Source organism: Leuciscus leuciscus (assembly GCF_965113295.1).
Source record: "Leuciscus leuciscus genome assembly, chromosome: 14".
In the NCBI taxonomy this organism is placed as follows: domain Eukaryota; kingdom Metazoa; phylum Chordata; class Actinopteri; order Cypriniformes; family Leuciscidae; genus Leuciscus; species Leuciscus leuciscus.
Genome location: NC_138738.1, coordinates 18,868,251 through 18,880,722, shown reverse-complemented (window position 1 = coordinate 18,880,722; position 12,472 = coordinate 18,868,251). Strand labels below are relative to the sequence as shown.

At 37.5% G+C, this 12,472-nt stretch overlaps 1 protein-coding gene across 2 annotated transcripts in view; it reads left to right on the top strand.

Annotated features, from left to right (window-relative positions):
* Positions 1–12,472, top strand: part of rab6ba (RAB6B, member RAS oncogene family a) — a 92,997-nt gene that overhangs the window by 73,372 nt on the left and 7,153 nt on the right. For both annotated transcript variants that reach the window (XM_082190227.1, XM_082190228.1), the window contains exon 6: positions 7,492–7,585. In XM_082190227.1, coding sequence (XP_082046353.1) covers positions 7,492–7,585 — 94 coding nt within the window. The remainder of the gene's footprint in view (positions 1–7,491; positions 7,586–12,472) is intronic.

Genomic DNA, 12,472 nt, shown 5'->3' with positions numbered 1-12,472 from the left:
TATATGACTGACAGACAAGAACGGTTTGACCTAAAAATATCAAAATTGAAACTACTGCGGAAAAAAAGACACCTACATCTTGGATACCCTTGAGGTAAGCTAAAACATACCAAAATTTAATTTCAAAGTGAACTATCCCTTTAACTCAACTCACTATTGCAATGTGTTTGAGTGCAATGCAGGTTTATTTCCATGACGACTGTGATGATGTGATGGAATGTGGCAGGTGGAGGTGGCTGCAGTTATAAAATAAGGGACCGTTCACACAGAACACATTTTTCCATTCCAATGCGTTACTTTTCCATAGTTTTTCTATGTAAACGCACAATTTTTTTGGAGAGTATTGCGTCTTTTGCAGCATCTCAGTTGTGGCACAGCATTCTAAAAACGCGGCGCTCAAGTTAAAATCAGTTCAACAAAAACACATCTCGACACCTTGCATTTTTCCCCATTCCACCACAGCCCATGCATGCCTTGCGTTTTTCAAAGCAAATATGCATTCTGTGTGAACAAACCCTAACAGGCTGAGAATGGAGCCCGTTAGCTGTGTGCTAACATGAAACACTGCTGGAAGAGAAAGGGGAGACTCATCAACTTTAATTTTCTCAACTTTGAGTTTAGTATGGTGACATGCCATTGCCTATCAAGAATTAAATTACTGTGTTAATGTGGTTCAAAGGTGGCATTCCCCTCAGTTTTTTAATTAACGTCAGTGTGCCATTTCGTCTTGAGTCTTTTGACGGGCAGCTAATGTCCAGTCAAATCACAGTGTCTCTCCCTTCTCTCTAACACAGACTGAGACACAGACAGACACAGTCTCCACAGCCTATTTCTGAGGTAGCAAACAAGAGGCACTTTCTGGCATTTTAAGGGAATAGTTCACCCAGAAACTTTTGGCATCTTTGACTGACCCTCATGTTTCTTTTAAAACATGTAAGATATTTTCATTCCACTAAGACATCAGACTAATGGAAAAAAATATTTAAGATTCTGCACTATTCACTAATCAAAGTTACAAATGCAAACAAATTTGTGACACTGATCATTTGAAAATTTTTGTAAAAAGATCAGATTTCCTTGCTTTCATTGAACCATAATATAATATAATATTCAAAATGAAGAAATTATTTTATCAATACATATTTTATAAATTATTTTTTTTAGCACAGATGCATTAAATTGGTCAAACGTTACAGTAAAGACTTTTATATTGTATATATGTATGATTAAAAAATCTTTTGAACTTTGTATTCATCAAGAAAAATCCTGAATTTTTTTTAATCAATATCCACAAAAAAATTATATCAGCATAACTGTTTTCACTGTTATAATATATAGAAATGTTTCTTGAGCACCAACTCAACATAGAATGATTTCTGATGGATCATGTGTCGCTGAAAATTCAGCTTATCACAGGAATAAATTACATTTTAAAACAAATGTAACAAATTCTTTTAAATTTAATTATATTTTCACAATATTACTGTTTTAAAGTTTTTTGATCACATAAATGCATCTTTTATGAGCATTCAGAAGAAGAACATTTTTATTTAAAAAAAACGTACCAACCGCAAATGTTTGATATAATATAAACCTGCAAGACTTTCTTTGATTCGTGGAATTTTAAATCACACCTTTAGTAAAATGTCAGAGCTGCTCTTTTTCATAAAATGAAAGTAATTGGAGATATTCAAGCTCCAAAAAAGGACAAAAAGCAGAATAAAAGTAGTTCATACAATTTGTGCACTATTTCCAAGTAAATAATAACAAATCAATAACATTGCTAATTTCCCATCACGCCATGGAGGGTAAGTGAAGCCTTATAAAGCTGTGAGATTAGATTACTTTCAATGATACTTTTCATGATGTTAGACAACACACTCTTTGTTCTGTTGCATGATAGTGGAATACTATTAACTGTCGTATGAGACTAGGTTGAAGCCTTTTCTGAACAGTAGATAATATTGGATTTAGAGCAGTAGATGACACTGAATTAGTTGTAAAAAATAAATAAAAAAAACTCTAATGCTGGCAAAATGCCCTGGAGAGGACTAACATGTTTTTGGCATGGCAGAAAGTGTCATGTAATTTTTGTGCCAGAGGAAGTGAAAGGTTATGCAGAGTCTGGCGGTCATCATCTTTAATGTAAGTTAGGTACCTGGAACTTGAAGACATCTTGTGCACTCACAAGAGAGGCTCATTCTCTTGTAGTAGAGACAAACTACTGTACTACAGTGACAATGTGTTACCTTTATGTGCACTTCGTTTCACAATGCTAGTAGTGTACTATAGGTACTCTTTCTAAATTCTATTGTTGTAACTCTGGATCTGCAAATGCGACTGGGCGGCTGAGGTTGAAGTTAAATGATTGAAGGCGGATCCTCTGTCACAGTGAAGTGAGTGTGTCTGTGCAAAGGGAAGATATTAAAAACCTTGGGTCCGACTGTTGCCATGGCGCCCAGTAATAAATCAGGACTGAGCAACCTGTTAGAACATTTGTCCCTGTATGTGTGTATATATAATTTATGGATTTAAGCAGTGTGTGTATATATAGCAGTGGTTCTCAACTGGTTTGGCCATAGGACATTTTCCCATGGTCATTAAGCCTCGACCAAATTTTTAAGAATTTGAACCAAACGAATTTATTTCTCAAAAATGGTTGACACACACAAATACCGTCCCACGGTTATGTGTACTTAACATTCACATAAATTGTAAAAATATCACTAACACTACTGAATCACAGTCTAAGGTAAGGCTATTAAATAGCAGTCCCAAACTAGTTATTGTATACTATTTTAACAATCTAAGCGCATAGTCTAAAGCACACGGCGCAAGTGCACTTAGGGCGTGTCCGAATCCACTTTTGCTAGTTTAATGACGGGAAAAAAATGGCCGGCATGCCCAGCGCATGGTCTAAAAGGGTTGTCCTTATTCTCTTAATGAGTAATGGGTGTGTTTTGGGCGTAACGTGAAATAAACCAACCAGAGTCTCATTTCCCATTCCCTTTGAAAGCCAGTTGCGCTTGCGCCACGGCGGGTTGCTATTCACATGACGGAATTTGCAAGCGGAAAGACTGAACGCGTCTCCAGAAAGCAAACGGATCTGCTTGTGCGGAAGGTTAAAGCGCGAGAGCAGACCATCTACGGGAAAAGCTGGATTCCACCATATCTTTATGTACACAATATTTATCTTTTACATTTGTAATCCTTTTATTTTTAATATTTGTCTATTTGTGTGCTGCTGTCCCTGTGTGTGTAAAATGATGACTGCGTCGGGCTGAAACTAGCAAAAAACCCTTGCGTCGCGCTTGGCGCTCCATTGCGCCGGGTGTATGATAGGGCCCATAGTCTGAAAACATCACCTCATCTGACAGCAAATACTGAATCAGGACAACACACTTTTCTCAGTTTACTCAAACTGCGTCTGACAGAAGAGTCGGCAGCTTTCACACACGTCTTTCAAAATAAGTGTTGCATCAGAAAAACATTTAACATTTTTGTTGTTAATGTTTCTTTGACTACACACTCTTGTGACCCACTTTTGGTATAGTATCTATCTGTATATAAATACAATAGAAGTCTATGGAATGTCTCCATTTAGATTAGACATAGCTGTGTGTGTGTGTGTGTGTGTGTGTGTGTGTGTGTGTGTGTGTGTGTGTGTGTGTGTGTGTGTGTGTGTGTGTGTGTGTGTGTGTGTGTGTGTGTGTGTGTGTGTGTGTGTGTGTGTGTGTGTGTGTGTGTGTGTGTGTGTGTGTGTGTGTGTGTGTGTGTGTGTGTGTGTGTACCTGATAAGGCTAGTAAAACCAGAAATCGTTCACCTTGTGGGACAGTTTTTTTCTTTTCTTTTTTTTAAATGTAAAAATGCAGAAAGTTTTCTGTGATGGGTAGGGTTATGGGATAGAATATACAGTTTGTACAGACTTGTGTGTGTGTGTGTGTGTGTGTGTGTGTGTTTAACCAGACAACAAAACATCTTATACTGTAATATTATTGGAATATCAGATCTAAAGTCAGTGTGAGGTGTATTGCATGAATTTCAGTCCAGAGGATGTATGTTCTGTCAGAGGAACAGATGGTACTGCGCTCTTCCAGACACCCTACATGATGTCAGCTGAGATTACATACCCTTGAGCCAATACCAAACAAAAAGAGACACATTGAGCCCAACCTAGTATATACATCCATCTAAAATGCCAAACACAATCAATTTAATATCCACTTGAAAGAAAATAGAAAAAAGAAAATATGTTGTGTGGAAAAGCACAGGTAATCAAATTTCAAGGTCAATATGTACCATATAGAGAGCAGTACTGAATGCTTTTAAACAGAAAAGAATGACCGAGATTTAACTAAATATTCACAGAGTTTGATTGAATGAATGTACTTTAAAACTCCTGAATGTAATCACGAAAGCTTTATGAATAAATGCAGTGACACATGCTAAACCTGTGTGTGCTGTTTCTGTGAGCTTAAGATAGCGCCACCGGATAAAACATTTATGACCGGAAGATGCACCAGAGAAGGCAGGAAATTTAAGCTGACCAGGCATTCTGCTCCATCAACATTTATAACTTCTGCTTAATTTCATCTTTCTTTTTGTGACATGAATATCAAAATATTTAGTTTGTGGCATACTGTAAAACTTCAAAAGCACAGTCATCAGTCAGCGATGGATTCAGGGTCAGGTTTGGAGTCCTTTTGGTTTTCTCAAGTCACTTATTTTATTTCGATATAAAGAATAATGTCTGTTATGTTTCATCCCTTTTTTTGCTTTCACCCTTTGCCTTCCCTGAGGGTTTCAATTGAAAAGTGAAAAGCAGTTTAAAGCACACTCTTTAATAGACAAGAAAGGGGCACGAAAACATATCTGCGCAGTTTGGGTGGACTTTGATCATGAAACAAAGCTACATCAAAACATATCTGATGTTCATATCACTCGAGTTCTTTAATTGTCACAGTAGCTTTGAAAACCCTTCATAGATATGTCATAGATGAACCTGAATTGGAAATTGAGGACTGCATCTCTGAAGAGACATGAAATCTCTGAGACTCTGAAATGGAAGGAAGTCACGGTGGCATATCCTTAATGATCAAACTAGTGTTGTAAATGTAGCTGGTAGTATGCGAAATTACTGAGCAATGGGTGACGTGGACAGACAGAAGGCATATTGACATGTATTTTTTGCATACATGGGAAAAGAGTTAAACCCTTCTCATATTTCCATCACCCTGATTTTATGTGTATTTTGAAGTGTCACATCAGAAATTAGTGTTGGTTACTAAGTAACCCATAGCACCGTCATCTGCTCGAACAACTTGATGGAAATCACCTAATTCGATTTGTTTGGTTTTTTGGGGGTTTTTTTGTGCAAACTTTGAAAATATTTCACGTTTGGATGGAAACCCAGCTTTTGTGTCACATTCAGGGATTTAAATTATGGAGTGATAATATTCAGATTAGTGTTCAACAAATATGGGTTGTCAATGATTCCAAAACTATTACCCCAATCCTAAATAATCAGTATTGTACAGTATAGCAACAGTTGTTTATTGTACCTGGTCAATTTTTCAATCCTGTCACATTTGTTATAATTTGAATATATTAATGTCTAAAATTCTTGTAGTGACTATCATACATTAAATGTGTTTGTATGCGTGTATGTGTGCATGTGTGTGTGTTTCTTAAAGTATCACACACGCTTAGTTCTTAAAGTATTATAAATTGTGTGTGATATCAAACAGTACATTTTTTAAGTATTTTGAATTGTTATATAAATGTAAAATAACTGTTTTAATATATTTTAAAATGTCATTTATTTCTGTGATGGCAAAGCTGAACTTTCAGCATCATTACTCCAGTCTTCAGTGCCTTCATAAATCATTCTAATATGCTGATTTGATGCTCAAGAAACATTTCTTATTATTAGCAATGTTGAAAATGGTTGTGATGATTAATATTTTTGTGGAAACTGTGATACATTTCTTTTCAGGATTCTTTGAATAGAAACTTCAAAAGCACAGCATTTCATTGAAATAGATTTTTTTGTAACAATGTAAAAGTAAAATGTAATTTTAATCAGCGGGGTTATGCAAAATGGCTGATATTTAGATGAAAAACATTTTACAATTTACTTTTTACAATTTACTTTTACATTTTACAATCAACTAATGTAATTACGTTTCATTTAAATGATATGTCTTGGGGCATAAATGGCACCATTTACAGAGAATAAGCTGTATTCTTTGAGAAGCAGAGAGTCAGGAATGCAATTCACGAGTTAAATAAACTCGCGCACGTCTCTGTGCTCCTGTCTGTGGAGAGAACAAAGGAGTTTGGGTGGTTACATCACTGTTGTCCCAGCAGACAGAGCTCAGTGGCTTAAATACAGCATGTCCTATTCACATCCCCCTGCTCTGAGATACAGCTAGTCTCCTCTTCAGCCTACTCATTTCTCTCAACCACCTCACAAACTCTGTCAAATACACACACACATACGCGTCAGACCCACAGATATGGATTAATGTCACAAGTGTGTCATACAAATGAGGCTTAATTAATGGGCCTTCCCTTTGTGCAATTAATCAGTTTCAACATCAATTAATTAGAGTTAGTAGAGTGAGGGAGGCAATGACTGATGCTGTTGTCTCAGAGCCTGTGCTGTCTGATAATACTTCACCCATAATCTGTGACCCTCTAACCACTTTATCAAATACCACATTTCCATTATTGCTGTTTTCATAAATCTTGTTGGGCTACTGTCAGGGCTGGGCAGTTTCGTGATATTGGTTGCCATTATTGGCAGAATGATTATTTGCCGTCATGTGCAGTCCTGGAAATGTAGCCTCCGTTTCTTCGCTATTGTTCTTCATGGAATCCCTCCGGCCAAGACCAGTATAGCTAGTCACCAGCAAGCGTTGTGTTTTTGATGCTGGTGTCCCCACCATGGAGGCCTGGAGATAGTATACTTTAGCCCTTTCCCATTTATCTTAATGGCTGTTCTGATATACATCTGCGACATGGGACCGTTAAATATTTGTGTGGACAGTGGGGGGCCTTGAAGACAAAAAGGTTGAGAACCACTGCTGTTTAAAATATCTACATTCTAAATTTCATACTATACTATACAATACTATTCTATACTATAAAAATGATTACATAAGAATGCTGTTTATGAATGCAAAATGGTTACGGTATCTACAGTACCAGCTGGACCTCGATCCCAACTATGCTTCCTGATTAGCTTAACCAGCAAGATCACCTTTCTCAACCAGCTTTAGCAGAAAGACTATGTGGGTTGACCAGCAATTATTATTTTATTTTATTTTATTTTTTGTGCTGCTGATCAGTATGGCTACGCTGGACCAGCTCCAAACCAGCATATAAATTCATGTTTATTCAGCAGGGGTCATCACAGTTCAATTATATTTTATAAATAAACTTATTTAACTTAAATAAATTATTTAAAATCTTCAACCTTTTCACAGGCAAATCACGATTGAGGAAGGCGAGCAGCGGGCCAAAGAGCTGAGTGTGATGTTTATCGAGACCAGTGCCAAAACGGGCTACAACGTCAAACAGGTAAGTTTTACCTCACCACTTTGTTCTGTCAGAGGAAAGAGCGAGCACAGGCACGGTGTGTAGGTGTGAGAAACGCTCTCATTCTTTCGGATTTCTCTTCTGAGGTGCAGTTGAAAGCATAATTCAGGATGACTAAGCGCCGAGGTGGGAGAGATCAGATGTGACGCAGAGCTCTCTCTCTCTCTCTGAGAGCCGGAAGTGCGTACAGCACACTGTGTGTGTTGTGTGGGCTAAGGTGTGTGTGTTTTGTGTGTGTTAGCATCAGCTCTGTCTGACTGGATCACAGACTGTGATAGTCGTTTTGTCTCTCTTCTGTTAGAATGATCAAGCTTTGCTTCTTTTTGTTAAGTGTCATGTAATTAGTCAAGTACAAAAGTTCTTATTGTGTCTCTTTTAGTAAATTTTTAGTGATATAGAGATAAGATCAAATTTATTTTATGAGATTGCTAATTTCAACAATCTTTAAAATAAAGCAGTAGCCTAAGCCACTAATTAAAGTCTGTTACAATTCACTGCATTAAAGTGATTTTAGTGCAGGTAAGGGATGTCTGACATAAAAAAAAAAATTTTTTTTAAAGTACAATACAAATGATCAAATTGAAATAATGATTGTTAATAAAAACCAAAACATATTTTTCCCTAAATAAATAAATGTCATTAAAAAATTATTAAATATTAAAAACATTTAATTAGTTGTCATTTTTTTCCACACACCTCATTGCACCCTCTTGTGGCCCCCTGGGGGTCTCTGGACCCCAGTTTGAAAACCCCTGCACTTTGATAATAGATATCAAAGTTCAATAAAGAGTTACAATTATGCACAATTGAGAGCATATAATGTTTTTGTGTCAATAATGGCAAAAACATAAATAAAAACAAAAAAATCAGCTGACGAAAAAGAAAAAAAGAAAGTATTATCACCAAGGCCGCCTTAATGCACGGGCTTACCTGGGCTGAAGCCCAGGGGCCTCCCAAGTTCAGGGGCCTCCCATGTTCAGGTTTATGATGAGCTGAAAATGTCGCTAGTCGCTTGTGGGCGTTGGTAGTGCTGTCGCTCTAATGTTATTGTTATGGTGCGTTCACACCAAACGCGAAAAGAGCGTCTGGCGCGAGTGATTTCAATGTTAAGTCTATGCAAAGACGCGTTTATGCGCGTCTAGAGGTCCCGCGGCGCGAATGAGGCGTTACGGTTCGTGTCCGCTCAGTGCCGCTAACGTCTCCGCTTTGGGGTGTCTGTTGCGAGTGTGTTTAATCGACGTTTTTTTCAACACACGGACAGTATACACACACACGATGCACGCGATTACATTTAGAAATAGACAAGCTTTGTTTCCAAATGCACCAAGCAATGATCGTTTCAATTTTATAAACTTTTATAAACCCAGCCAATATAATCACAATGAACACATCCAAAATAAAATCTTTAACATGTAGGCTATATAACAACTGCAAAGCGTCTAATTTGTAAACAAAATGATTTACGCACTAAATCCAGAATAAACTCACTGAGACTTTCGATAGTTTCTTTTCCGTGCATCATTTTATTATATCCATGTTTGTAGTTAGTTACTGTCAAATCATATAAAACAGTGAAATCGCCCTCGAACTCTTCTGTCTCTCCTGCACTCGAGACGGTGACGGGAGCTGAGCTCCACTGAAAGGCTTCTTTCCTATTGGTTGTCGCTCGCGAAAATCGCTTCTCATTTGCATAAAGTTGAAATTTAGTTGCTGTGTGTGGTTGTTAAATAAAGTGTCTTGTGTTTATGTGCTCAGTGATATGTTAATAACAATATTAAAATTAAAAACAATATAAAAAAAAAAAAAACTCACTGTTGTAGGTCTCGAAAGAAACTAATGCATTATGTGATGTAGATTACCTATAACACTTTTTTTAAAATGAGACTCTATTAATCGAGGGGATGGGGGGCCTACAAAACCTCTCAGCCCCGGGGCCTAACATTAGGTTAAGGCGGCTCTGATTATCACATAAACTTTGTCTGATGTTAAAGTTTGTTTTTGCGTTCATGCTCATTGTAAGCAAGGGCCTGATTCACGAACATCTTTAAATTAAGAAAATTCTTAAGATAAATTATGTTCGTTAGAATGTTCCTAAGTGCAAGTTAATAAAAAATTTCTTAAGAACATCTTAAATTAGTTTTTTACTAAGAAAATGAAAGGTGTTATTTGGTATTTAAAAGGAGGGTATTGCTGAAGACTCGCTGAATGAAAAACACCTCAAAGCCCGTCTTTTTTCACTGCCTGCAGATTACCGTAGATATCATAATAAGCGCACAGACTATTTTTGTCGCGACTGGCTTGATGGGAGTTAATTACTGTGTCGTGTTTTTAATCCGCTTCATTTTAAACGAGCCTGTCTCAAGTTGCAGTGGTCTTTCCCATTCATTTGCGCCCCGTCTCTCTCTAGTGAATGTATCCTATTGGAGAGCTGTGCTGCCTCGCTAGTTCTAGCTTGGCTGCGTTTAAAGTGTTAGTTCACCCTCACCCTCATGTTGTTCCAAACCCGTAAGACTTTCGTTCATCTTAGGGATCGGAACACAAATGAAGATCGTTATACTACACATGCGTTTTTTCTCAACTGTTTATATTCAGTTAAAACATACCTGACTGTGTTTACTTAAATTTGTACGAAGAATGGCTTTTTGACATTATTTTGTGTGTATTTGACTGTTTAAGCGCAATAAGCGGTGAAAAAGAACTAAATTTAGTACTGAGAGGTGCCTTTAGGAGCACACTTTGGGTGTGAGCACAAAATCTGCGGGAATGAGTCAAATTATGCGCAATATGTGCAATCCCACGGCAAAATTCAAGCCCTGTAACACCAACAATATAGCCTGACGTTGTCATACTCAGATTCTAGTCAGATACTGTCTGATACTGCTCCATTGGGCTGTTATTATGGGGCGTGTTTCAACCGAACCAGGAAAGAAAATGCCTCTGCACTCAATTGGATAGACCTACAACCAATCAGAGCAACGGAGTAAGTGACGAATGTTTTTCCTTCATGTTTCCAATCGACAAATGCCTTGATCGCGGTTCTCTGTTCCTCTTTTAAAATGAATGCGCTGTCGATATCTTCTATAACAGACGCAATGGCGGAATCTACACATGATTTTTTATAAACAAAGTTCGGGAGGAGCACGTTCAAATAATCAATCCAATCAACTTGTCTTTAAACAATTACCAGGTCTACCCTATCAGCATGAGAGGAAGCATATATTATTTATTCACTCTGTCAACTCACCTAACATTCCTTGACAGTTTTCAGCATCCCTCAACTCACTCTTGGCTTGTTCTTCCACAGCCAGGAATACGGGGGGAGTACTTTGGGTTTGGGCCGAATACCGAGCCCGGAGCCTCTCCTCGGACAGCACGCCAAATATGCATTTATTCTATCTGACTTATTTGTAAGTGTGAACTTGTGAAATCTCAATTCTCCAGTCCAGCGGCAGCCATCTTTGTTGTAAACGAATTCAACCCAAGCTCTCTTTGGTGACGTGGATGATTACGTTACTGTTGATCATCTGTCCATCATCGTATAAAGCCCGCCCTGACAATTTGATTGGTCCGAACAGCTTTTGTTCGGGCATAATAGCTCCACAACGGATCAAGTCCAGACCGAACTTCCCGACCTAAAGATTTTGTGGGCGGGGCTAAGTTCGGCTGGCATCCAGGCTACCAACAATATCCATCAGGAGCAAATGAAATTAGGGAGTGAGAGGAGGCGGGCTTGTGTGTCAACTCGCTCTCAGAGAGATGAGAGGGCAAGAAAGAACAGCTGGTATCGATGATCTATTCTGCGGAAAAAAGTATTGGAAGCGTTTCAGATATTTCAGTATCAATAGCCTATGTATCGTTTTGACAACACTACATTGAACTTAGTTTATTATTTCAGATGCCTTTTTGAAAGACTACAATTGAAATATGTATATATTATAGGCTATATAAAATTCAGCCCGCCAAAGTGTCTCGTAGCCCGCATTTGGTGGGTGGCAGGTAAAACCCAATAAATTCATTAAGCATCTTACATTTGGGTATTTAAGACAGGTTGGCAGTAATCATAACTTTTACTGCATTGTCCTAATATTGAACTATACTACTACGGTGCATTCATATTCAATGTATAGCTACAGGTGTGTGTTTATTTTAAAACTGCTTTGAACACAAGTCATCCAATCAGAATTTAGAGTCTCTCCATTTTACAATTATAGTTTGAAACTTGAAAATGAGGTTTATACTGTCATTCTTCAAAACCAAGAGTGAGTTATAGTATTGTGCATTGTTCCATCAACTATATTGGACACTGAGCCTTCATTCTTCTTAAAGCCATGTATCACTGTTTCACATGAGCTCAGCACTGACAGTACAACACTAAAAGACACTAAATCTCTGACACAACATATTATTGGCACCAGATGTGGAGCTGACTTGTTCCAGTCTCCATTACAAATTGAGATCATTTCCAAGCCTTTACATTGTTACACATGTATGTGTGTGTGGCTGACTGGAGCACATGTTTGTTTGCACTTTTGATTCTGTGAGCTCTACAGCAGGGAGCTGCATTCATCTGAGATTACGGTCAATACTGAAATTTTCTTATTTATTTCTCCAATAACAGCAACATTAGATAAACTGATTACCTCGAAGAGGTAATTGCAAAATAATGACTCAAATATTGATTGAAGAATTGCAGGGTGTCAAGTTCTTGCCAAGATGAAATTGAACTCTTGTGTAAATAATACAATATTCAACATGTTTGGATAATAATTATAACAGAGTAATTTGTTGTTTAACAGCCTTTCATTGCTATAATTTGTAAGAATATGAAGTTTCATTTTGCATAGCAAGAACATTCAGTTTGTGCTTTAG